Source organism: Bos indicus x Bos taurus, chromosome 5 (assembly GCF_003369695.1).
Source record: "Bos indicus x Bos taurus breed Angus x Brahman F1 hybrid chromosome 5, Bos_hybrid_MaternalHap_v2.0, whole genome shotgun sequence".
Lineage (NCBI taxonomy): Eukaryota > Metazoa > Chordata > Mammalia > Artiodactyla > Bovidae > Bos > Bos indicus x Bos taurus.
The window spans coordinates 95104787-95132458 of NC_040080.1; the positions used below are offsets into that span (position 1 = coordinate 95104787).

The 27672-nt window shown below is 38.6% G+C and overlaps 1 protein-coding gene and 1 pseudogene across 2 annotated transcripts; one reads left to right on the top strand and one right to left on the bottom strand.

Annotated features, from left to right (window-relative positions):
* USP44 (ubiquitin specific peptidase 44) lies at window positions 1–26939 on the top strand. The gene is made up of 6 exons (XM_027543121.1): window positions 1–83; window positions 13245–14733; window positions 17308–17503; window positions 20526–20634; window positions 23536–23741; window positions 24534–26939. The coding sequence occupies exons 2-6, from the start codon at window positions 13315–13317 to the stop codon at window positions 24731–24733; spliced, it is 2130 nt and encodes a 709-aa protein (XP_027398922.1). The 5' UTR covers window positions 1–83; window positions 13245–13314; the 3' UTR covers window positions 24734–26939.
* LOC113893259 lies at window positions 6809–7623 on the bottom strand (annotated as a pseudogene). Its single transcript, XR_003511265.1, has one exon. The product of XR_003511265.1 is annotated as a male-enhanced antigen 1 pseudogene (transcript).
* Window positions 26940–27672: the final 733 nt, after the last annotated feature.

A 27672-nucleotide genomic window follows, 5' to 3' on the forward strand; every position in this document is an offset into this window, starting at 1 on the left:
CCGCCGCCGCTGCACCGGGGAGCGGGGAGCTGGGAGCGGGGCGCGGGAGACGAGCGCTAAGATGGCCGCTCGGGCTGGGGCTGGTGAGTGTGCGTGAGGGGCGCGCGGCTGCGGCGGTTGGCGGGCTGAGGCTCCCTGTGGGAGCGGAGGTCCGACGGGAGCCCCCAGGGCCGGGAGGCACCTGGCGGTGTTTTCCCGCCGCGCCGGGCGCAGTGGAGTTCCTGAGGGAGGGAGACAGGGTTGCGGACAGACTCAGGGGGGCTGGCCGAGGGGCGCGTGGAGGAGGAGGTGGCTGCAGCAGCGGCGGCAGGTCCGGCGAATTTAGAATTGGCGCCTCTGGAAAGTTAAGGTGGGTCGAGCGATGCCCAGGCCGGTGCCGACCACCTCAGGAGTGCTCCGAGACGCTGCTAGCAGCGGCGTCCCCTGTGACCAGGGATGCCGCGTAGCCACTCTGTGCTTTGCTGGGGGCGGAGAGCGAGTTGGGAGAAAGGGCGAAACTGGGAGACGCAGACGGGGAGTTGTGCCCTGATCTGCGTTGCGGAGCGTGGAGAAGATGTAATCGCAAATGATCGCGTCTCTGATGTGGGCCGGGGCGCTCTGCGGAGCTGGCGCTGTCGAGATAAAGCCACATCTTGCTCCTGGCTCTGCCGCCAAGTGATGCCCGAAGCGCCTCTGGGATGCTTTGGAAGGGCGGTTCTAGTCTTCCTTTTATAAGAAATGTCTTGCCTTCCCTTCATTGATCGGGTCCGGGCACTGCCAGCACCTGCTGCCACTTAGACAGACTTTTGAATACCAGCTTCCTAAACCATTCCCGCTGGCTGCTAATAGGCTAACCTTCCTTGGGGCGCGTAAGAAAACAGGTCAGCATACATAAGCAGAAAAAAACGACTCAAGTTTAAGAGATGGGACTCGCCCTCTCCCTCCACCTCCGCAATAAAAAAAGAAAGTGAAACATTGTAATTGTTTAAACTGCAAATTTGAGCTGTTGTAAATGCTGGTAACTGGATAATTTTTTGCAGTTTTAATTTTGGAAGTTAAAAAAATAAACACGTCTTGAAAGAGCCTCTTCATCCTCTATCCCTGTTCCCCATTTTTAAGCCTTAATTGTCAAGCCCTGCGAATTAGGGGCTTGTAAAATTAGCATAGAAATACGACTTTCAGGCCGTGCACTTGAATTCCTTATTATCTCTTAAGTAGCTGCCTGTGGGGTAAAAGTAGAGAGGTGGTAACGTTGGGCCTAGAATTCCACTTGGAGTTGTCTTTAAAACCAGCTTTAGGTGTAAACAAGGAAAAAGAATTGACTGTTCCCTGTGTTCAAATTCTGAAAGCCAACCATAAGTTAAGCACCTATTTATAGAATATTTCATAATCACTGTGAGATTCAATACTCAATTGTCTTGAAAGAAATGAACAGTTTGTATTCTTGGAACCCTAATCTTTTTATCCTGAGTTTAGTGTCTCGGGACCTTTGAAAAAGACTTAATACATTTTGGTTCATTTAGCCTCTCTCCCCCACACTGCAGTCTTTCTAGCTTTTTTGTTATACTAGCTTATTATTTTTGCAATGGGTAGCAGATTTTTCAATCCAGCATTTATCATTGTAGACTATTCATGTTGAAATGTAAAGACAGTCTGATATTGAACAAGTAGTTCAATACATATATTGCAGAAAGTTAAAATGTCTGGGGGCTGATTTGGTTGTGCATGCCTTATTTTTCATTCAAAATATTGATTGTCCCAAGTTTTTTAGCTTAAAAACTTTTTAATGATTGGTGAATTTGCATTTAGCATCGAGGGAGGAAAGGAACAGGCCGAGCTGACTCCATCTTGAAAAAGAAGGAAACTCCGTCTTGCACTTTCAGTGAGCTTTGGACCATGTGCCTGGTAGCCATGGGGATAACATACCTATACTGAACTGGCCTCCTGGACTGATAAACACCAGATTCCATACCAAGATTTCCCCTGGCCAAAAAGAATGTGATAATCCCCTATGTAGTCAATCACCTTTGTAATCTTTATGGCACCCATTGGTGTAGGCTACAATGTATAACCAGCTGACCCTTCTCATTATGAATCATGGCTGTAACCTGATTGTATCTCCCTTTTACACTTTCCAGGCTAGGTTTAAGGAATTTGGGGATGTGGGCTTGAGCAGTACACTTAAGGTATTTAAGATTTTCACAAAAGTTGGTCGGGGTCCTTGGCTAAGAGGAGAGTCTGCCTTGGGTCTGCCTGTGTAATAAACTGCACTCCACTATCTGCATTGTCCTTCTGAGTGAGTTTGTTTCCCGAAAGGCATGGCTACAACAGTATAAGAACACAATAATAAAACATTTGGAATATTTAAAATGGAAAATCCGTTGATGATTTGGGTTAAAGGTTTGGTAGAAATGTGTTTGTTTATTTGAAATTTAAATTACACTGGTGATCCTGTATTTGATCTAGCCATCCTGCTGCTGCTGCTGCTGCAAAGTCGCTTCAGTCGTGTCCGACTCTGTGCAGCCCCATAGATGGCAGCCCACCAGGCTCCCGTGTCCCTGGGATTCTCCAGGCAAGAACACTGGAGTGGGTTGCCATTTCCTTCTCCAATGCATGAAAGTGAAAAGTGAAAGTGAAGTCGTTCAGTCGTGTCTGACTCTTAGCGACCCCATGGACTGTAGCCCACCAGGCTCCTCCATCCAGGGGATTTTCCAGGCAAGAGTACTGGAGTAGGGTGCCATTGCCTTCTCCATGGGTTAAAGGTTTGAAGTATATTATTCTTACCAAATTGTCTTTACTCCTCTTTTTCACAGATTTTTTTTTTTTTTAGTTATAAAAAGGAATAAGGTATTATGTATACCCTCTGCCAAACTTTACACCCTTGAATCTTACTGAGTATTATTGATAGCATTTGTGGTTCACAAGAGGATTTCCTGCTTGTTGGATTACTTGAGGGCAGTCTCTGATTATATTTTATTTGTATCCATAGCACCTGACTTAACTGCTTTAACATGAAGAAAAAACCTTTGTAAATGTTGCTGAATTGGGTTTTTGATTGATAGAAGTACAGTGAAAGGCAACATGTTGGCATTACCAAGAAAGCAGGGAAAAAAATGTGCTTTGAAGTTTTTCTCCTTTCTACAATGTTTGTGGGAAGACACATTGCCCTGTCCTAACAGAGTTTTCTGGTTGAGGGAGAAGAGAGGCTGGAGCACGGGCTTAGGAGTCTAATCAAGATAGGAAATGTATGTTCAGTCATTTTCTGGATTCAGTAATGGGGACAGTTTTGCCATTAGGCCCAACCCAGGCTCCTCTATCCATGAGATTCTCCAGGCAAGAATACTGGAGTGGGTTGCCATTTCCTTCTCCAGGGGATCTTCCCAACCCAGGAATTCAACCCAGGTCTCCTGCACTGCAGGCAGATTCTTTACCTACTGAACTATGACTAGGTTAAAATATAAAAGGATTCTACCAATACTGACTTCTGGCAAAGATTACTGTAAGAAGTATAATTGATTTTTCATAGCACTTTCAGACATCATAAAATTTTTGTTATAAAGAATTCATTTTACATGGAGTTGTATGTGCCATAGAAAATTAACTTATAGTTCAAGAATATACGTTGTTAGACTAGATCATAGATGTGCTAGAATAGTAGTCTGGCATTTTACACAAAGTATTTGAACTCAATTTATGACCCATAGTAGAATGCTCAAGTCTTTTTTATGAATGTTTCCCCTATTGTTACTAAGTTAGCTGCAGTAGGTTGGTATAATGATAAATATTTTGGAACAAAATTGCCTATGAAGGAAATACTTGTAAGTTGTGGTGGGTGAGGAAATCAAATAATCTGGCAGCAGAACTTGCTTTTCAGGAGTTTTTTCATATGTCATCAACTAGTTTCAGTCTCTGTGCCTCAGGAGAGGCGTGCTAGAGACTAGAAGGCCCAGGGAAAGAGTCTCCTTTATTGTTTAATAAGGAGTTTCAAGCGAGATCAGGGTAATTACAGATTCTAGATCTCTAAGGGAAGAAAGAATAACCAGAGTCTTTCTAAAGAAAAAGGAAAGGAAATAATGTCATGATTGACAAGGAGACATGCCAAAATACAAAACAGGCATAATAGCTTACCTAAGACAAGCAGGGAGAGTTTGAGAGCCCATTGTATTTATTTGTTCAATAATTAGTTCATTCAGAAATATTGAATCCCTTTCTATGTACCATTTTATAAACATCTCTTGAGAGGGTACTATGGCAGTGAAATAAATGGAAAGTTGAAAACTGCCTATAAGAAGTGGATACGCTTTACTCTAACATGGTGGATGTGCCTTGCTGTGATTAGTCACTCAGTCGTGTCTGACTCTGCAACCCCATGGACTGTAGCCTGCCGGGCTCCTCTGTGCATGGGGATTCTCCAATCGAGAATACTGGAATGGGTTGCCATGCCCTCCTCCAGGGGATCTTTCAAACCCAGGGATCAAACCCAGGTCTCCCACATTGCAGGCGGGAATTTAAGCCACCAGGGAAGCAATATTGTGGATCATTATTTTCATTCTTATCCAAATGCATGTAAAGATTGTGGTAGGTAGTAACTCCTAAGACTGACTTATTGAAATTCGCATTTCCTCATATCTTTTATTATGGAAAATAACAAATCTTCCTACTTTTAAGAGCTTTTAGAGGATCTGTTTAGCGTATTTGGTACTTTTAAAAGAAAAATCAGTCTTGTTACAAAAAGTATTGGCTCTTTAATATCCATCTCTCTTGGGAAGTCTCAGGAGAATTTTTTTAATGAGATAAAGATGATTACTGTGACAATTTTATTTAAATATTCTACTTTACTCCCAGTGATACATTTTTTTTCTTTAGTAAGAATAGAATTTATATAAAATGTATATACCCATTTCCTACAAAACAATAGTTTGTATCCCAGTTATGAAAGTTTAAAAAATTAAGCTTATTCACATGTGGTCATTTGTATATAAATATATTTTAACAAAAGATGTGTGTGAAATAGTTAATCATGGATCAGAGTAGAAAGGTACATATTGTGGCACAATTTGAAAACTCTTACAGGTCATGTTAAAGGAGCTTAGATTTATCATATGGGTATATCTTTGATTTTCTCTTTTTCCTTTTGTTTCTCTTCTTTTCCCAGCTATTTGTAAGGCCTCTTCAGACAACCATTTTGCCTTTTTTGCATTTCTTTTTCTTGGGGATGGTCTTGATCACTGCCTCCTGTAGAATGTCACAAAACCTCTGTCCGTAGTTCTGGGTGGTAGGTATAAGCAATTTTGTGCTGGTGAACTATAACAAGTTGAATATTTTACCTATAATCTGATGTGGACGTGAGTTAAACCCTTGACTAACAATACCATATCTAACAAAATTTTGTTTTATTTCTCTTCTAGTCATTTTAGCTTTCTATTTTATAATTGCTTTAATGGTATGCTGCTGCTGCTGCTGCTGCTAAGTCACTAGAGTCGTGTCCGACTCTGTGCGACCCCATAGATGGCAGCCCACCAGGCTCCCCCGTCCCTGGGATTCTCCAGGCTAATTCTAAAATAATTAGCTTTCAACAAGTCAAATTATTTTGTAAACTTCAAAGATTTGCTAAAGGAGATTTTAAAAATAAAGGTGCTTGTTCATTGATATGGTATGAAAAGTTTGAATAGCTTGGTTTTCTTTGAACAAATTAAAATTTTTGTTGTCTTTAAGCAGTGAAGAGTGACAGAGAAGCTTTCAGAATATTTATAAACCCATCTGTAGTTAAAATAAAGATAGCATATTTGGTTTAAAAAAAGCCTTTTCACAGCTGTTATTTGGAATTTCAAGTGTGAAACTTTTTAAAAAAATGTATGAGAAATGATATAGATAGTTTTAATCTTTACATACAGATTTCATTCAGAACATCTTGACTATTTGTATGTTGCTATTATATATAGGTACAGGTAATATTTTACCAGAATCTATATGGGGAATGCAAAAATGTTTTGTCAATTCTTTGTGAGATGAATATACTGCCAAAAATTACTTGTGCTATCTGCTGGAGCCAGTTAATACACAGCCTCTCAGCAGTGGATTAGCAAATGAAAAGAAGTGCTCTGAACCCAGGAGAAGATAAGCGTCAAGAAATACTCCCACCCCCCTTTCTTCTCTTCCAAGCTTTTAGATCTTTGTGTGATGAGGCTCCTCTGGGGATACCCTAGTAACTGTCTCTGAGCTGTGGCTCCCGGCAGCAGAGCAAACTGGAGATCCCTGGAGGCTGCAGCCTGGCTCTCTAGTTGCTGCTTTCTTCCCTGCCCTTGCCTTGGTTGTCCACCCCCTACTGGTTTCTTTCATAAATAGACTGGGTGAATGGGCCCCCTACTCTAAAATATTAATCTCGTGGTCTGTCATTCCACTATTCTGATTTCACTTCTTTGGATTTTTAAAAAGATTTTTTTCTGAAAGATCCCCTTTTAAAATGCAAATACCCCTGGGAGAGGTCAGACCTTAGTCCTCAGCTAACAAACATCTCAATTGTCAGTTAGCACCTAAATTCACCTTAGTACACATTTGCCTGAGAAGAACCCTGGCTAAAAGTGATAAAACTAGTGGGAAGCTAGCATTTATAATAATAGTAGTAGTAGTAATATTATTATTATTATTGGGAGGTAAGATGTACCTAAGAGCCAAATTGTTAGCAGCCAAGAATTGTTGGAAGTGCTTTACAAATATAAATTTCCCTATTTCCCTCATCAACCTGTTGCTATTATTACCACTGTTATTTTACAGATAAGAAAACAGGTATGTGGAACGTAAACGCTTGTGTTAAACTCAGGCATTTGGATTTCTTTTTTTTTTTGGCTGTGTACATAGGGTGCTTTATTCTCCACAAAGTGATACATGCTACGGTGGGTTGGGCTTGGGCCGATGTCCCCATATGTACAGAACTGAATAAAGTGGGTCTCTGAGAAGAAGTCTGATTTGCCTTGATGTGGCGGGGAGCTGGGGAGGATGGAGATGAATGTGACACCAGGATATGTTCAGTCCTGTGCTGGTTCTGGCCTGGAATGCAGGGAGTTAGGGCAGCTCTCAGGGTGGTCACTTCCAGGCAGGGGCGGCCTGCCGGGCTTGGAGGGCCTTCTGTACCACATCTTCCCACTGGGCATCTGATATCTCGCGAGCCCAGGCAGGAACCCCTGGTGCAGGCAGGCTTATACCAGCCATTGTCCTTTTCACCAGCTCTACATGTTCTGGGTCCATGGGAATAGAGCTGTGGTGGTTCAATGCTGTAGCTCCCTGCTCATCTTCGTCCTCACTTTCTAGTGGTGGGTCCGGCAAATGAAGCCCCAGGGCCTGGATCCGATCCTTGATATCAGCAACTACATCTTCTCCATCCCCCACTGGTGCCAGTTCCACCTCCTCTTGTTTAGGATCTTGGTTCAGGGGCTGGTAGGAGTAGCCAGCTGGTCCTGCCCCTGTTTCCTCTTGTTCTTCCTCTGGTTCCTCACTGCTCCAATCCCCAGTGCCTTCCGTGGGGCCCTGATGTGGCCCCAGTTCCTCAGTCTGATTGGGGAAGATACGTTCAGGACCCATGGTGTCACCCCCTAGAACTACTGTTGCCATAGGGCAGGGGCCGCTCAGAGCCCGCGACCCAACCCCGAGGCATTTGGATTTCTTAGGGCTCTCTGCTTTGCTGTGAGACCTTCCCTGCTATATAGCCTCTCAGAGAGGTGGCATCTGATCAACATTTCACCATTTTGACAATTTTGCATCAAATGCAATCATGCTGTTTGATTATTGGCAACTTCCTGTTGAAGGTCAGGGGCTTTGCCATCATCTAAATAGATTTTTTAGTAACAACTGTAATGAAATTGATAAATTCCTTGTTAACTAAGAGAATGTATTTGCAAGATATAGAGGAGAAGGAAGTAAAGAGACTAGTTTATAATTTAGCACTATCTTTCCTACTTAAAATGTATACAAGTAACACATTATTTTGAGGAATGTAAAATATGGATTAATAAAATAATTTACAGTAATTTATCTCAGGGTCCGAGACAACCCAAAAGTGAATGAATGAATATATGTGTGTATATATACATATATTTTCTTCTCTAGGCTTTTTTTTTTTTTTTGAGCCTTATTTTCTGAATGTTCTGCAAGATATCAACTCATACCACCTCTTTAAAATTTCAGAATGAGGGACTTCCCTGGTGGTCCACTGGTTAAGACTCCGCACTTCCAATTCAGGGGATGTGGGTTCAGTCCTTGGTCAGGGAGTTAAGATCCTATATGCCGCATGTGTGGCAAAATAAAAAATAAATATATAAAGTAATAGTTTAAGAATGAAGAAATTTTCTTTGAGTGTAAACAGCATTTCCCACTTCATCTCTGCAAGAAGTTGAACTGATAATTATTGTCTGTGACTTGCCAGAAATGTGTTTAACAAAATTTTCTCTGTGTTCTTTTTGTGATCCCTTTCAAATAAAAAATAACCCTAGGTTCTTCTCTTGACCTCCATATTGAGTCAGTTCTTTCAACCAATGTTTGATCTGCACTGATCTACCTCTGCTTCCATCTTGGCTTCAACAGTGCTACATCTTTAATATCCTTGTAATATCTGGAATAGAAGTCTCCTTTAATCGTACTCATCCTTCCTCTAGATCTGCCATTCAGATCCCTGTGTACCTACGTATCTGATGGTGTCATTGTTCTTTATAGAATTCTAGAGTGGCTTCTCACTGCCCCTTGTAGACCATGGAAGCAGGCTTTGGGAATGATTCAGGCAGAGAATTCTCCAGGTCCCAAGTAGCAGTTAAAAGGGAAGTTTGGAATGTATTCTTGTTCCAGATGGCCACATCCTCTTTACTCTGCTGACTGCACATAATGAGGAACAGTCAGGAGAGCCCCCTAAAGTGTCATGGGCCCCCATTGTTTGGGTCTAAAGATAAAGTGTGCTGCTGCTCTGTGCAGAGTATACTTTCAGTGGCAGCAAGTTTCAAAAATGGGAGACCACTAGGAGCCTAACTGCAGTAATCCACTTGACTTTGGCTTTGTCCAGAGTGGTAGTGGCGGTGGTGGTGTTCAGTCACTAGTTGTGACTAATTCTTTGAGACCCCATGGACTACAGCATGCCAGACTCTTCTGTCCTCCATTGTCTCCTGGAGTTTGCTCAGATTCCTGTCTGTTGAGTCAGTGATGCTATCTAACCATCTCGTCCTCTGCTGCCCCATTCTCCTTTGCCTCTCATCTTTCCCAGCATCAGAGTTTTCTCCAGGTGGAAAAGGTGAGTTGGCTCTTTGCACCAGATGGCCAAAGTATTGGAGCTTCAGCATCAGTTCTTCCAATGAATATTCAGGATTCATTTCCTTTCTGATTGACTGTTTGATCTCCTTGCAGTCCAGAGGACTCTAAAGAGTCTTTTCCAGCACAGCAGTTCAGAAGTATCACTTCTTCAGCACTCAGCCTTCTTTATGGTCCAACTCTCATATGCATACGTGACTACTGGAAAAACCATAGCTTTGACTATATGGACTTTTGTTGGCAAAGTGATGTCTCTGCTTTTTAATATACGGTCTAGGTTTGTCATAGCTTTCCTTCGAAGGAGCAAGCATCTTTTAATTTCATGGCTGCAGTCGCTGTCCATAGTGATTTCAGAGCCCAAAAAACTAAAATCTGTCACTGCTCCCACTTTGATTTCCCCTTTGATTTGCCTTGAAGTATTAGGACTGGATGCCATGATCCTAGTTTTTTGAATGTTGAGTTTTAAGCCAGCTTTTTCACTCTCCTCTTCATCAAGAAGCTCTTTAGTTCCTTTTCACTTTCTGTTGTTAGAGTCTGCATATCATCTGCATATCGGAAGTTGTTGATATTTCTCCCAGCCATCTTGATTCCGGCTTGTGATTCATCCAGACTGGCATTTTACATATTGTACTCTGCATGTAAGTTTAATAGGGTAACAATATACAGCCTTGTCATACTCCTTTCTCAATTTTGAACCAGTCACTTGTTCCATGTCTGGTTCTAACTGATGCTTTTTGACCCACATACAAGTTTCTCTGAAGACAGGTAAGGTGGTCTGGTATTCCCATCTCTTTAAGAATTTTCCACAGTTTGTTATGATCCACAGTCAGAAGCTTTAGCATAGTCAATGAAGCAGAAGTAGATGTTTTTCTGGAACTCTTGCTTTCTCCATGATCCCATGAATGTTGGCAGTTTGATCTCTGGTTCCTCTATCTCTTCAAAACCCAGCTTATACATCTGGAATTTCTCAGTTCATGTACTGCTGAAGCTTAGCTTGAAGGATTTTGAGCATACCTTGCCAGCATGTGAAATGAAAGCAATCATATGGTAATTTGAACATTGTTTGGCCTTGCCCTTCTTTGGGATTGAAATGAAAACTGACCTTTTTCAGTCCTGTGGCCACTGCTGAATTTTCCAAATTTCCTGACATACTGAGTGCAGCACTTTAATAGCATTATCTTTTAGGATTTTAAATAACTCAGATAGAATTACATCACTTCCACTAGCTTTGTTCATAGTAATACTCTCTAAGGCCCACTTGCTCACATTCCAGGATGTCTGGCTCTAGGTGAGTGACCACACCATTGTGGTTTTCCAGGTCATTAAGACCTGTTTCGTATAGTTCTTCTGTGTATTCTTGCCACCTCTTCTTAATCTCTTCTGCTTCTGTTAGGTCCTTGATGATTTCTGTCGTTTATCATGCCCATCCTTGCATGAAATGTTCCCTTGGTATCTCCAGTTTTTGTAAAGAAATCTCTAGTCTTTCCCATTCTGTTGTTTTCTTCTGTTTCTTCACATTTTTCATTTAAGAAGGGTTTCTTATCTCTCCTTGCTGTTCTCTGGAACTCTGCATTCATTTGAGTATATCTTTCCCTTTTTCCCTTGCCTTTCACTTTTCTTCTTTCCTCAGCCATTTGTATAGTCTCCTCAAGCAACTACTTTGCCTTCTTGCATATTTTTCTTAGGAATGGTTTTGATCACCACTACCTGTACAAGGTTATAAACCTCCATCCATAATTCTTCAGGCAGATTCTTCAGATCTGTCTACCAGATCTAATCCCTTGAATCTATTTGTCACCTCCACTGTATAATCGTAAGTGGTTTGATTTAGGTCATACCTGAACGGCCTAGTGGTTTTCCCTTTCTTCAATTTAAGCCTGAATTTTGCAGTAAGGAGCTGATGATCTGAACTATGGTCAGCTCCAGATCTTCTTTTTGCTGACTGTGTAAGGATTCAGGGTGAAACATAGAGATAATAAGTACTCAGATTCTAGATATATTTTGACAGTAGAACCAAATATTTTTACTTAAGGATTGGTGTGTGGGGAGAGAGAGAGATTGGAGACAAGTATGATCTCAGGATTATTAACCTCAGGACCTAGAAGGATTTAGGATGATGGAGCGTATTAATCACCGATGTCTTACTTTTGCCAATAGCAACTATTGTTGTTTGCTTACTCAAATAAAATACTATATTTGAACGGATTTTGGACCTCAGGAAATCTGGAGCGCACATGTGAGGTCTGGGGTTGGTCATTTTAAATCTATGCTTGACATACCCTGTATCTAAAAGTGAAGAAATTGTGGTAGGTAGGAGTATCTGATTGCTAAGACATTTTACAAGCAAAGAGGTGGAAAGAAACCAAAAGTCAGCTTTTCCTTTGCAATTTTCTTAGGACCTGGAGGTGGCATCTGCAAGTACTGTTGAAATTCATGCTGCTGTCCTAAAAAATCCAAAACATTGATCATGCTGCACACAATGTTCTGAGTATTCTATATCTAGATCCCCAACTGCAGCCCAAAGTTCGTGTTCAATTTATGTTTAAATCAGTGAAGAAAACATTTCATGATGTCCTACTTTTTAACTAGATTTTGTTTTATTGTTTTTAGGTACAGGTGGCAGATATGTTCCTTTAATTGATAAAGGAACAAGTTTGATCAAGATCAGATTTGTTTTATTATATTGGGGTTTTGGGATTGTGGGTTTGTTTTTTGGAGTAAGCCTCTAATTTCATATAATGTTTAGGCATGCAAGAATGTAAAAGATCGTTATATTGCCACTGATTTCTTATTTTTCCTTTTTTTCTTGTTATTTCCTTATACATCCTTGCACATTCCTCAGAGTCTAGTCAAACACAAAAGACAGAAGGGGAGAATACTTTTCTCTTTTCTTAAGTCTTTTTTCTCTTTTCTTAAGTCTATCAAATCAGAGTATGTTACAGAGCCATGAATTAAATAAAGGTCATTATGGGTATACTACTGGAAAGCCAAATTTTAAATAGTATTTAAAATTAGAATATTTAATATTATTTAAATAAACAGTGTAATATTGATTTATTCACTATAGATGTGTGTCAATATTAATTGTTTACTGAACATTTGCTATGTGCCAGATATTTGGTTATCTCAGTCCTTTAACAATTCAGTGAAGGTGGTATGATTTTCCCTGTTTCACAGATGAAGTTTAGAGAAGTTAAACTGTTTGCTCAAGTCAGATATAAAGCAGTATGTGACAGAGGTAACATTCAAACGTAAGTTTTTCTACTTCAGACCCCATGCTTATAACTATGATTATATTTTAGTAACTCCACTTAGGGCTCTTGAAATGTAGATATTAGTAAGATGTATTTAGGTCTTGCCAGTCCCAATTTTTAAGAAAAAGGAATGACAGTTGGTAAATGGAATGTGGAAAGTGGTCACTACCCATTCTTTACCAGTAGATGGTAGCATAAAATTGAAAACAATGTTTTTGAAAAGGAACCGTCAGAGCAAGTAATGTATGTGTTCTTTCAGAGCAAGGTGGATGAGAGATTAGTGAAGTCCAGTACTCTTGCCTGGAAAATCCCATGGGCAGAAGAGCCTGGTAGGCTGCAGTCCATGGGGTCGCTAAGAGTCGGACACGACTGAGCAACTTCACTTTCAGTTTTCACTTTCATGCATTGGAGAAGGAAATGGCAACCCACTCCAGTGTTCTTGCCTGGAGAATCCCAGGGACAGGGGAGCCTGGTGGGCTGCCGTCTATGGGGTCGCACAGAGTTGGACATGACTGAAGTGACTTAGCAGCAGCAGCAGCAGTGTAAATTAAAAGTGAGAATTGCCTTTGGTATTATGACAGGCAGCCCAGATATTAGGACCAGTGAGAGCAAATTAACAAAATTATTCCTGGAAAAATAAAATAATTCCTGGAAAAATACCTTGTAAAAAGAAAAATATTGGCTTTTTGTTTTTCTTTTATTAAAAATTGACATTGTTCTTAGTTTTCAGATGCTTCAAGTGTTGTCAACAGAGAGTTGTTTGGATTATGTATTCCTCAGCTAGACTAAATAAATGCTAACAATGGATAAGTGCCAACACATTGGGCAGTTGCGGCTTGCTCAGGACCATTCCATCCTCAACCCGCAGAAATGGCATTGTGTGGACTGCAATACAACTGAGTCGATTTGGGCTTGCCTTAGCTGTTCTCATGTTGCCTGTGGAAGATATATCGAAGAACATGCACTCGGGCACTTTCAAGAAAGCAGTCATCCTGTTGCATTGGAGGTGAATGAGATGTATGTTTTTTGTTACCTTTGTGATGATTATGTTCTTAATGATAATGCAACTGGAGACCTAAAGTTACTACGAAGTACATTAAGTGCAATCAAAAATCAAAATTATCACTGTACCACTCGTAGTGGAAGGGTTTTACGGTCTATGGGTACAAGTGATGATTCCTATTTCTTACATGATGGCACCCAATCTCTGCTTCAACATGAAGATCAAATGTATACTGCTCTTTGGCACAGGAGAAGGATACTCATGGGTAAAATCTTTCGAACTTGGTTTGAGCAGTCACCCATTGGAAGAAAAAGGCAAGAACAATTTCAGGAGAAATTAGCAAAAAGAGAGGAGAAGAAAAGACGACAAGAACTATTAGAACATCAAGCTAAAGCAGAATTGGAAAGTATGCCTCCCAGAAAGAGTTTACGTTTACAAGCTCTAGCTCAGTCCACCACAGTAGAAATAGTTCCTGTACAACTGCAAACCTCAGCACTGCCAGCAAAAGATAAAGTAGTATCTACCTCAGAAGATGTAAGATTGAAAAAAGCTAGTGACTCCTCTGTTAAACAAAGGCCAACAGTAACTCCTGGTGTAACAGGACTGAGAAATTTGGGAAATACTTGCTATATGAATTCTGTTCTCCAAGTATTGAGTCATTTACTTATTTTTCGCCAATGTTTTTTAAAACTTGATCTGAACCAATGGCTGGCTGTGACAGCTAGTGATAAAACAAGATCATCTTATAAGCATCCTCCAGTTACAGATACAGTGTATCAAATGAATGAATGTCAAGAAAAAGAGCCCTACTCTGTGTGCTTCAGACATCCAAGTTTATCATCAGGACTAAGTGGCGGAGCACCAACGAGTAGCAAGATGGAACTTATTCAGCCAAGGGAGCCAAGTTCACAATACATTTCTCTTTGTCATGAATTGCATACTTTGTTCCAAGTCATGTGGTCTGGAAAGTGGGCCTTGGTCTCACCGTTTGCTATGCTACACTCAGTATGGAGATTAATTCCTGCTTTTCGTGGTTATGGCCAACAAGATGCTCAGGAATTTCTTTGTGAGCTTTTGGATAAAATACAACATGAACTAGAGACAACTGGGACCAGGTCACCAGCTCTTATCCCTACTTCTCAAAGGAAACTTATCAAGCAGGTTCTGAATGTTGTGAATAACATTTTTCATGGACAGCTTCTTAGTCAGGTATGGATTTTTAAAAAGTCTTATTGTCATCTTGGGGAATTCATAAAGTGAAGCCTAAAAAATGCATATGCTCTGTATAGCTAATATGTTAGCGTTAGTACTGTTCTCAGGTCACATTAGATCACTTTTACAAGTATGTATGAAGACGTCAGTTCACTCCAACAGTTGTTTCACCTTCATGAGTCATTGGAAGTAGTATTAAAGCTTTATGATGGGGGTGGGGCGAGAATTAGGAAACAGAGCTTCTTAGGTTAATAATATTGCTTTCATTCTCTGAGGGTTGAGATGAGGAGTTTAATTACACAAGGAACAGATTTGGAGATACTTTTGTACCAGGAATGGTTTCAGTGCACACTTGAGTAGTTTCAGGAACCAAGAAAGTAGCCCTAGAAGATTTCCTATAAAACCAAAGGGAGCAAGGACTGAAAACTTGAACGGGTAGATAGGGAAGTTTTAAGGTAAATAGATGTTGTTTTATTTAGAAAGATCCTAAATGGTTTTCCTTTATTTTAATTACAGCTGTAAAAATTTCCCTTTGTGACAGTCACAGAACCAGAATCTTCCATCTAATGATTCTCTAGAATGAGTAGACTCTTGGGACATTACTAGACATCAGCTCTCTACTTTTCTAGAGCATAGAACTTTAAAAAATGTGTGTGTTGTTATTTTTTAACTGAGGCAGTTGAGTCACTATACACGTATTCAGTTGAATAGTTTATATATTTCTATGAAGTTTATTTCACTTCATGTTTCAGAATTGTCTAGATTCTACATTGTGTGACTTAGCAAATATGAGTTGTGGTTTTGGGGGTTGCATGCAATATTATTTTCCTATCATCTTTCTCTGTCATTTTTAACTTTTTATGCAAAAGTTTAAAATACACAATTATAAATATAGTGATATATACCATATGGAAAACCTATATAGTACAGTAAATCTGTGTAGAAGAAAAGAAGAAAATCATACATTAGTCCCAGAACTCCACACAACCCACACATAAAACTATGACTATTTTGGTATATTTCCTTCTGGTTTTTTCCTGAATATTTATATATATTTTTGCCCTAATTATATGGTCATGTTGAATTTACCTGCTTCTTTTTCCACTTTATTTAATAATTAAGGATTTTTCATAGTCATTAAAATATTTGGTCATTTTTTTCACATTTCAGTGTCCAGCAAATGTATATACCATAATTTTTTTAACCATTCCCCTATTGTTGACTTCTAAACTATTTCCAATTTTTCCATTATTATAATGTCACGATCAATTACTACAGTTTTTCTAATGATTTCCTTAAGACAGAGGAATTACTTTGTCAAAGGGTAGTACTTTTGATATGTGGTTGCAGATTCCTTTCCAGAAAGTTACCATTTCATGTTTTGAACAATGTGAGAGTGTATGTACTTGTTTTTTTCCTTTATGGATGAATTTTAAATTTAATAAAAGTTGTTATACCAGCACTTTGCTCTCTTCCTTTCTAATGTGTAATAAATACTTAGAAAATTGGTCATTTCAGAAGATTCAGAGGTTGGTTGCTGGAATGGCTTTTTTAACCTGCCATATTCAAGAAACTGTTCTCAAAAGGTCAAACCTTGGTCCTAGTGAGTCCCCAGACTATTAACACTAGGGGTATTCTTCTTTTCTTTGTGTCAGTGTATTTAATTTAAAATGTAAATTACAATTGGCTTTTTTATTTTGTTGTGTGTTCCAGGAATATAGCTTTTGTGAAAGAGTTTAGTAGTATTTCATATCATGTGGATTATTAGATCTTTAAAGTCTATCTTCAGTTATGGGCAGTGTTGGCATTAAATCCTGCTGAATGCTTTACCAAAGTTATTCTTTCCTTTTCCAGTTACTATATTTCCTATGTCAGAAAGGCCTCCTGTTCTTTGAAGTTCCTATATTTTGATTAGGATTTTAATGTAGTGCTGTTTGCTTTAAGTAGAAATATTTATATGTATTTTATATATACTATCTTTTGAAATTATTAGTTGGTAGGGCTTCAAAATCTGTATATGCTAATGTACTAATATAAAAGTATGCTGTATTTTTAAATTTGCATATAAAAATATACTAATAGCATTTTACTTGCATTATGGTTAAGAAGTTATGGGGATTTGGGAAGAGAAAACCCATCAGTGAAAGATGAGAAAGGAAAAGGGCAAAGAAACTCAAGTCTAATAATCTAAGCACATTAAATGTATATAAATATATATTATATGTATAGACACACACACACACATATATATACACACAGTGTGTATCTAATTAAGTGAGCCCATAGTTTGTTTGTTTGTTTTTTTTTTTTACTAAATTCAGACTTGACTGAACTTAGTTAAAAAAAGCCCTTAGAGCTTTTTGAATGCCTCATAGTTAAAGCCCATCAATGCATAGTGTATTTATGGAAGAAAAATATTATTCCCTGAAAATAATATAAAGCAGATCATTCAGAATTCTGATAGTACATTTTCAGAAGAAAAGCTTATTTACAGGTAATGACTTCTAGTGAAAGGAGTAAATATTTTGACAGAAGGATTGTAATCTGAGAAACTAATATTTTTATTTGCAGGTTACATGTCTTGCATGTGACAGCAAGTCAAATACCATAGAACCTTTCTGGGACTTGTCACTGGAATTCCCAGAAAGATACCAATGCAGTGGAAAAGATAGTGCTTCCCAGCCGTGTCTGGTTACTGAAATGTTGGCTAAGTTCACAGAAACCGAAGCTTTAGAAGGAAAAATCTACGTGTGTGACCAGTGTAATTGTAAGTAGAGGCTGTATATTCTCTTTGTTTTTCTAAGGTTAGCAAAGAGAAACACCAATGAGGGGAAACTGGAAGAAATTCCGTAAGTAGCAGGTATAGAAATAAACTGTTTATCAAAAGAAACTTGGGCTACATATTTCTTTTTAATTGATGTTTGTGAACTACATGTTTGTTTTGCCTTATTGATGACATTAAAATATTTTTGATCCTATAGTAAGTTGTAGAAAGGATTCATAAGATAAAATTTAATATGTGAGTAGAATAAAGCCAGAGAAGGCGATGGCACCCCACTCCAGTACTCTTGCCTGGAAAATCCCACGGACGGAGGAGCCTGGTAGGCTGCAGTCCATGGGGTCGTGAAGAGTTGGACACGACTGAAGCAACTTAGCAGCAGCAGCAGCAGAATAAAGTAGTGAAGGGGAATAGTAAAAGGTATTTAGTACTGAATGAAATGATTGCTTTATGAGTCTTTTTGGTGCACATCAAAACATTGATACATAGATAACATATGTATATGTGTGTGTATACATACTTATAAAATAGGAAATAATATACATTGCTGGACTGCTGTGATGGACATTGGTTTCATAAAAACAAAGATTTATTAAAAAACCATCCATTGACTGCCTCTTCTATAATTAGTCATTGTTCTAGTCATTGTGGAAAGAGGAAAGACACTTTCAAGATGCTCACATACCTAATGGAGAAAACAGATAGACAAGGTCTACTGTGATAAGCTCTCTAATGAAAGTGAGCATAGGAACCCAGCACTGGGGGATGAAACAGCCATTTCAATTAAACAGAAGCATCCTCCTCCAGAGAAATGGTAGATAAAACCACATCAGATCTGCTACATCTTCTTCCGGTTTCTTTATCAGTGTGTAGTACATGGCATTTTAAATGTTTATACTATATATTTGCAGATATTCTCCTTAATCTCCATGTCTGGAAAAAAAATGACTCTAGACTCTAGGGGGTTAGAGGGAGAAGGCAATGGCACCCCACTCCAGTACTCTTGCCTGGAATATCCCATGGACAGAGGAGCCTGGTGGGCTGCAGTCTATGGGGTCGCTAAGAGTCGGACGCGACTGAGCGACTTTACTTTCACTTTTCACTTTCATGCATTGGAGGAAGAAATGGCAACCCACTCCAGTGTTCTTGCCTGGAGAACCCCAGGGATGGCGGGGCCTGGTGGGCTGCCGTCTATGGGGTTGCACAGAGTCGGACACGACTGAAGCAACTTAGCAGCAGCAGGGGGTTAGATAATAAACTCCTAAGGTAACATAAAAGAAACAGTGGCTGTTCCAGCATTGAAAGAATGGCATATAAGTTGATGATGTTCCAAAACAACTTATACCAACATTGTCTTCTGAGTGCTGCCTATTATGAAATCTGTTGTAAAGAAGAGCCTAATATTTATAAGATTAGAAGAAAATAAACCTTTATTGATAAAGTGTGTATAGTGTTTATTTTCTTGAACATAAATGTGAACGGTCCTAGATGTTTTCTTCACCAAATCTGGGAGTAGAAAGATATGAAAATAAATGCAGAAAATTATAACATGTTTATATCTGCTGGGTCCACCAAATAAAGGCCTAAAAGAGCTGCTTGAATTTAATCTATAATGGCAAATGTTTAAAACTATAATTCAAGGAGTTAACATGCTTTGTCTAGCTATACTTGTACCATATATTCTGGGAGACAACCCAAAGTTAAGTCCCTAAGATCCTGCAACAGTCTGATACCTGGATCTCCAGAGCATAGACCTGGAGGAAAGACTTCTGGTGGAAAGAGGAGTTGGGTTAGAGGACAGCCTCATGGTGGACGGATTCCACTTCCTATAAGAAGCAGCTTCTCCTGTGGCTGGAGTTGTGGTTGATGTACAAGTTGAAGGATAGCTCCTGGACATCAGGAGCAAACTTTGGTAGGCAATGGCCTAGAGAGAAGCTGCAGCACAAGGTCCATAGGACGACCTCTAGAGATAGTAGAGGGTAAAAAGAATCCTCAGTTCCCCTTGTTTGAGATCTGGTACTAGAATAGCAAGACACTGAGGGAGATCTCAGCTAATCAAGGCTTGCTTTCTCAGGCGGTGCTGGGTTGGATCTCCAGGAAGCAGGGAGGGGTGCTCTGGGCAGGAAGGTTCCATGTTCATGGGATCCTGATTAGCCTCAAGAAGTAAACTGACCATGATTGATTAGACTTTGGTAAGAGTACATTAAAGTATGTGTTTAGGGAGTAATTTTCCTTTTAGTTGGCATAACCAAATCCATTTAAAAATATTATAGCACTATATCTTTCTGTTGCCTTATTTTAGGACCACATTAAATCGTGTACAGTGTATGTGGGGGATTGGTTCTAGGCACACCCGGTTATCCTAAAATCTGCCAATCTGCCAAACCATCCCTGAAGATTTCACATCTACAGATTGAACCAACCCAATCCATGATTCGTTGAATCTGTGTGTGCGAAACATACAGTCAACTGTGTCAACTGTGATTTAAAAAACTAAAAATCTGCATGTTAGTGGACCCATGTAGTCCAAGCCTTTGTTGTTCAAGGGTCAACTGTACTTGTTTACCTGTCTGCCTTGACTAGCTCATAAGTTTTGTGTGTGTGGTTTACATGATTGTGGGATTCCCCGGTGTTTCAGATGGTAAAGAATCTGCCTGCAGTGTGGGAGACCTGAGTTTGATTCCTGGGTCGGGATGATCCCCTGGAGAAGGAAATGGCAACCCACTCCAGTATTCTTGCCTGGAGAATCCCATGGACAAAGGACCTGTCCATGGGGGCTACAGTTCATGGGGTCACAAAGAGTTGGATATGACTGAGCGACTTCATTTTTGCTTTCTTTTACATGATTGTGAGTGTCTTGAGCAAGGCCATGCCTTTATATTTAGCCCTATATAATGCCTATAACTCAGTAGATGTTTAATGGATAATACAAGCTTGGATTATTTTGAGTTTACTCAAGCATTTCATTGTATCCTTAAATTTGCATCTCATTCTGTCTTTGATATCATAGCAAAACGTAGAAGGTTTTCCTCAAAACCAGTTCTACTCACAGAAGCACAAAAACAGCTTATGATTTGCCACCTACCTCAGGTTCTCAGACTCCATCTCAAACGATTCAGGTTAGTAGTAGAATAAAGTTTAATACTTGACTGGGAGACTTATCTACGTCTGCTTTTTTTTTTTTTTTTTAAGGAGAAAAAATTCTGTCATTATCTCTAGCCCTAATCATAGACAACATGTTCAGTAACTATTCTTCTGATACTGTTATCTTCCCTTGTAGAATACATTGCTGATAGCAGACTCCTTGCATTTTGGTTTGCACAGTAGATTATTCTCCTAGTCTCTGCTTATAGTGTTTAATATTCAGCATGTTTTAGGTACAAAATTTTAAAATTAAAATCTATAGCTTGAGAGTATTTGACCCAATTGCTTCATGCTTGGAAAATGCCTGATGTTGTTCCATATTTTGGGGGAATATAAGGTAGAATTTTTTCCTCAAGATTATAGTCAAGCATTCACAGAAATAATGATGAAGTAGAAATACTAAGTACCACAAACTACATAAAAATGAATTTATCAGAGCCCTAGAGGAAGGCATTAGCTGATATCTAAACATTCCCAAAGCTTCCCTAATGGCACAGGGGACTTCATGTAATTTAAATCTCAGTTCATATGTCATCTCAGGACTTTCCTGACCATCCTGTTTAAAAGTAGCACCACCAACTCTTAAGTGTCACATTACCTACCCTATTTTTGCTTCTTGGCAAAACTATCTGCAATAGTTGATTTATTAATACCTGTTTCTCTCCCCCTAAACAGAAGTTCAGTAATGACAGTGGTCATTTCATTCCTGTATTCCAAAATCCAGAACTGAGCTCAGTACATAGTACAAAATACTAAGTGAATGAATTGGGTGTATGCAGGAGGAGGAACACTTTAGCCTGAGAACAACATGAACAAAGGTATGAAGGAACAGGAAAGGGTACACAACAAAAGGTTCAGTGAAGAGTCTGGGTGAGACCTGCCAGGGTGTGTGAAATCAAGTGGAATGAAAACAAGAAAATTGTTATGTCCAGGGGCTTCCCAGGTGGTGCTAGTGGTAAAGAACCTGCCTGCAAGTGCAGGAGACATAAGAGACACAGGTTCGATCCCTGGGTCGGGAAGATCCCCTTGGAGGAGGGCATGGCAACCCACTCCAGTATTCTTGCCTGGAGAATCCCATGGACAGAGGAGCCTGGTGGGCTACATACAGTTCATAGGGTCGCAAGGAGTTGAACACAACTGAAGCGACTTAGCACGCACAGCATTGTCCAGGGCCAGGTAGCAAGGCCAGGGAGCATGGAGAGGTCAGACCATATATGAGATTCTATAGATAGAATTAAAAGGGTTTAAATTTCTGGTATTTAATTGGCTACTATAAATCATTGAAGAACTTTCTGTTTTTCATAATTGCCTCTTTAGTCTGCCATTTGAAGCTCACCTTAATTTAAACCTATTTGCCTCCCTTCCATCTTCTGCTGAAAATATTTGTGATGCTTCCATGCCATATTCTGATTCAGGGACCATTTTTATGCTGCTTTACCACCACATTTATCTTTTTCCTTTCTCTTCATCTATTAAAAATGTACTGTTATATTTGCCAGTATATAAAATATATAGGGCATATAAAAGGGAGAGTGGGATTGGGGAGGGGCACACAAGAGCTTTAGAAGAAACATAAGAAACAGAACATTTCTAATACCTTACAAGCTCCCCATGTATGCCTCCTAGTCCTATTCCCTCTCTCAGAAATAAAGCATGACTTTTGGTGTAGTGTTATCTTGTTCTTTTATCATTTTACTGTATTTTTATCAGCACACAAAAAGATCCTGCTTGTCAATGGAAATAAATTATTTTCTAATTAGACAACTGACAAGTATTTAGCATCATTCAGTAAATTAAGATTTGAATTTTATGGTATGATAAAAGAGATAAAGTGAGAATGATAGGAACTTAGGCTAAGCAAGTTCCATTATTTTACATGCTTCGTACTAAGATTAAAGGGGCACTGGATGCAGGACTCTATACACTTAGTAGGGAAAGACTGGGACATGACTTTGAGCGTGGCAGGTGACAGAATTTGCAAGTCTCACCTTTAGTTCCATACAATTTTACATCCTACTAATTAAGCATTTCATTTTTTTTTCTTCCTAAAACCTATTTGCCTTTCTCCTTACTTAACCTGCTACTGTCTTAACTGCATGTTTTAATACATTGATACTACATTTTCAGCTGTTTTTTGTCATTGTACCATAGCACTCGAAGCTGGACTATAATCTCTTGTAAGAACTACCATTGATTACATTATTTTTCCCCTGTAGCACCAATTCATGCTATTTGATGATAAAAGCATTGCTTTACATGCATAGATCCAGTACTGGGAAGCATGACCAACAGACTGAGAAATTGACAGTATAGGGACGATATCTGAGTTTTGTCACTATTGGGTATTATACTGACTTACACACAGGAAGGGTCAGTTTGTTTTTTTTTAAGTATGAAGAGCTCTTAAAGTGTTTTGAGCAATTAGAGATCCCTGTTTTGTTTGGGTTTGTTTTTTTCCCCATACCTGGCCAAGAAAAATCCAGATTATGTCTCCCAGGAACAAATTCTAGGTCCTGGGATATCCTCCTCAAAGTATTGACAAGACAGTAAAGAATTAAAAACCCTTTGGTGCCTTGAATTTCTCACTTCAAAGGGGGAATATGCCATAAGGCTGTATTTTTTCTGAAAGTTAATTTTCTTCCTATACTATCCTGTAACTACAGAAGCCAAATAATTTATTTTAGAACCTCACTGTACTTGTTTGGTAAATAAGCCTAAATTCCTCTATTATAGCCCACTTCAGTATTGAAAGGATTTACTATTTACTTTTTATATAGGATTGTACTCTATGCTGTCTGAGGTTTTCTATGAGTTTGGACCGGGTACGTGGTTATGGTCCCTTGACTTGGTTGATAATTTTACCGATTTGTTTGCAGATGGTCAGGACGTAATAACCGAGAGAAGATTGGTGTTCATGTTGGCTTTGAAGAAATCTTAAACATGGAGCCCTATTGCTGCAGGGAATCCCTGAAGTCCCTCAGACCAGAATGTTTTCTGTATGACTTATCTGCTGTGGTAATGCACCACGGGAAAGGATTTGGCTCAGGACACTACACTGCCTACTGTTACAATTCTGAAGGAGGTATAGATAAAAAAAAGTATTTTACCTTGGGGTAGGCTTTTGGAAGCCAGGGTTCAGTCTTCACAGATTTCTAAACTAGACACTAAGTTAATCTTAAGAAAAGCCACTTGATTTGTTTTCTTTCAAGAAGGAAAAAAAATGGGGGTTTTGTGCAGAAAATAGGGTATTCTATGATGCAGGACTGTGGTAGTTTTGTCTTGTAAGGGCTGAAGGGATAAAATAGTAAGGATGGTCTCATTAGTTACAAGTCAGAAAGTGCGAAAGGCACACTTCCAAGAGTAGGTCCTCTGTTTTCTGGTTGAATTCAGTTAGTTTTGTTAAAGAACAGAGCACCTAATGAACTGGGGAATCACAGATATTTGGAACAACTTTGATTTCAAGTTCTAACTTGAAACTTTTGCTTACTGCTTCCATGAACCTTAAAAAAAGAGGTATGGACAAAAAGTCCATATAACCCAGGAAGGCAATTAACATTACCATGAGTTGTACACAATTTGCTTTATAATTTAACTGGTAAGATTATACCAGGAATTAAAGGTAGTGTCGAGTGAACAAATCAGATTCTATAACTTCAAATTACTTCTAGGACAAAGGTAGGTGATTCGAGTAACATACTGCCCAAGCTGTATTTCTAATTTAAAGAACTAAATTGGCTAGACAATTATTTTTCCTTCAAAAAAAGAAAAACCCTCAACTCTCACTGAAACTCTTTAAATCCATGTTTTCACTTATACTAGAAATTTCTAAAGTTCCTTTGTAAACATTAAGATATATTTTTGTGCTTCACTCTAGGGTTCTGGGTACACTGCAATGATTCCAAGCTGAGCATGTGCACTATGGATGAAGTATGCAAGGCCCAAGCTTATATCTTGTTTTATACCCAGCGAGTTACTGAGAATGGACATTCTAAACTCCTGCCTCCAGAATTCCTGTCTGGTAGCCAGCATCCCAGTGAAGAAGCTGAGACCTCTTCTAATGAAATCCTTAGCTGATCCAAAGACAGTGGGGGCCTTCTTCTTGTGATTTGTATATATACTTTTTAAAAGGGCTGACTTGACAATTTGGGGCTTCACTGTTTTTATTTTTACTTACTAATCAGTGCACAGTGTTTACACATTTTGTATCTGACTGCAACAGATCTTTTTACAGAGATGAAGTTAGCTTAAGTATATGTGTATCAATGTCAGCAGGTAATTTTTGTTAAATACTTGGGAGTTTTAAACTTTTAGTGTTTACCTCAGACTGGTGTTACCTCTTGTGTTTTGATGTCTTAATTGGCTCAGATCATGAATTTGTGCAATCTTCTACTGAAGAAGTTCAGGTGGCATCATTTTATAACTTATTTTTTATAGTTATTTTCTATACAAATTCTTATCAGATTAAACTTGCTTCACTAAGTCTCACCAGAAAAGGGACATTTTTTTCAGATTTGTGTATCAAATGCCCCCAAAGGAAGTTCAACTACTACAAAGTGAAATATTACTTACTCATTATCATTCAATACCCCTGAGGCTTTGTGTGACAGGACTCAGAATAGACTTTACTTTGGTAAACAGAACTTCCTTTTTTTCAAGTTTGTTGTAAAAATTATTCTTTACTTGGCATAGTCAAACTGTATTATACAAATGAAGATGACAGCTTTATAAACAGCATGTTTAAATGGCTTCAGTACTATGGACATGAAAATAATGATGGCTGAGACTTCTATTAATAATAGTGATTTGTCTGGCAGCAAACGTTTGTCCAGATTCTAATAAAGCAGTCATTAAAAAAAAAAAAAAAAAGAATGTAGCAAACAGTATATTATGGTGTAATACAAGTACAGTTCAGCTTGGATATGAGTTCATTTTATATATTTAACATTAGATCTAGTTTTGTACTATTGTATCTTGAGATTTTTGGTTTAAAGGGATAGAAATCAGTCTTAAAGAGAAAAAACTGCATAGGACATAGAACTGTTCAAAATTGGCATCTGAGCAAAATGTTCAGCATCTCACTTAGAATAAGTAACTAAAGCCGGATTAAAATGCTCTTGCTAGTATTATGTGACTACTAAAAGCCTGTTAGATATTTAAACATTGGGCCCTTTTTGAAATTAAAATTACACTTGCATTTTATTAAAAATATAGTATGAAATACTCATTGCTCTTCCCTAACAACCTTATTAGAAATCTTTAAAGTCCTACTGCTGCTAACTTTATTCGGAAAGAAGAGAATCCACTAACCTCTATAGATTTGTTAAGATCTTAGCTCGATGTTAACTACTAGAAAATCATTTATCTTTTTTCTCAAGTAGGTTTGCTTACAGTTTGAAATCATCAGGGGCAGCTGATCATGAAGTGCAATGAGAATTTACCACTTCACAGACAAATCATTCATGCCAAAACTACAGCTTGAGTTTAAATGGCTAAGGTTTAAAATTATTCATCTATTAAATACCTATGCAAGTTGTTACCTCAACTGTTAATGTAATTATACCTCATTAAAGATTTTTTGTGGTCAAGATACTTGAGTCTAGCCTTTTTTAACATCAAGGATTACTTTAAACTATACCTTATAGTGTACCTAATTTTAGTGCAACAGTTTAAAAACAACTCTGGAAGCTATGTTGTTTATAGTGGTAGAGTCACTAGCCCTTTACTTTTTAAACCCTTAAAACTAAAACCGATGGGGGAGGCTGTTTGTGTGAAGTCAAGGAAAGGGGACTATGGGAACTCTGTACTTTATGCTCAGTTTTGCTAAGAACCTAAAACTGCTCTAAAAAAAAAAAATTAAGGCTATTTAACAAAACTAAAACCAAGTCAAGATTTCTTACAGTATATCTCAATGTGGATTTCTACATTCTGTTAAATTTATCTAACAAAAAAACAACGTATTTTGGTTGTAAAATAATTTACTAAAGGCACTATTGTTAAACATCAAACTAATACTTTGTTACCAATAAGGTACATCATTGTAAACATGACAAAATGATTTTCAAGAGATACATCGCTACCAGGTAAACAATACAATTTTTTTTTTTTTAAGTAACAGCTTTCCTATTTACAAGATCATATCCCTTCCAGCCATTTCAGGGGCATGCAGTAAAGCCATTGCTCCCAACTTGGGAAGGGAGCTTGGAGCTTACAATTAGAGGGCCACTACTGCTAGAGATCTTGTTTGACTCAGTTCTAAAGTTCTTGGGTTTAGAAATAAAAATACTTTATACTTCCCACCAAAGCCCCAAAAGAGCTAGCTGGAGGGTCCAAGCCCTGTAACATGTCCAGGCGTGAATTGGTGAGCTCTGCCACTTGCCCATCATCACAGGAAATGGAAAAAAATTATTCAAAGGTAGCTATTGAACATTAGCACCATAACAAACATGGCTCATATAGCTAAAACCTAGGCTGTGTATCCCACAAGGTAACATTCATTTGTAGCTCAAATATGAAAGAGCAGCTTTTTAAATGTATAGTAAATGATTTAGTACAGAAGTCAGGTTTCTCCTATGAGAAAAACGTTAAACACAACACAAACTAAACAGCATCCCCAAGGCAATCTGTGCTACAGCATATACAAATTAAGGCTTTACCCTGGTACACAACAATTTTGAAATTATGTGGGAACATTCCCAACAAATCATTCACACAGAATTCAAGCAATCTGTTTAAGAACTGTGGGGTTCAGTTCAAATATTTGGCATCTTACATTCAACTTATGTACTTAGCTATGAGTGTCACTGTAACTTCACTTCCTGCAAGTGAAATACCACCCATGATGTTATGAATTCAAGCCAGTCCAGGGGCAGGGTGCTAGAAAATCTGGTTCATAATGAAAAAGCATAGTAACCGAAATAACTAGAATGAGATCTAAACATGGAAAGTACTGTTTTTCTTTGTGTGGTTTTAAGTGCCCCTTTGGCTTACTGAGTAAGCGAAATATTTTTCAATAA

Excerpts from the sequence above, each read along its gene's own strand:
- USP44 (XM_027543121.1), top strand. The coding sequence starts at position 13,315 with ATGCTAACAATGGATAAGTGCCAACACATTGGGCAGTTGCGGCTTGCT. Across the intron at positions 14,734-17,307 it reads ATGGACAGCTTCTTAGTCAG|GTTACATGTCTTGCATGTGA; the intron begins GTATGGATTTTT and ends TTTTATTTGCAG. Across the intron at positions 17,504-20,525 it reads CGTGTGTGACCAGTGTAATT|CAAAACGTAGAAGGTTTTCC; the intron begins GTAAGTAGAGGC and ends TTGATATCATAG.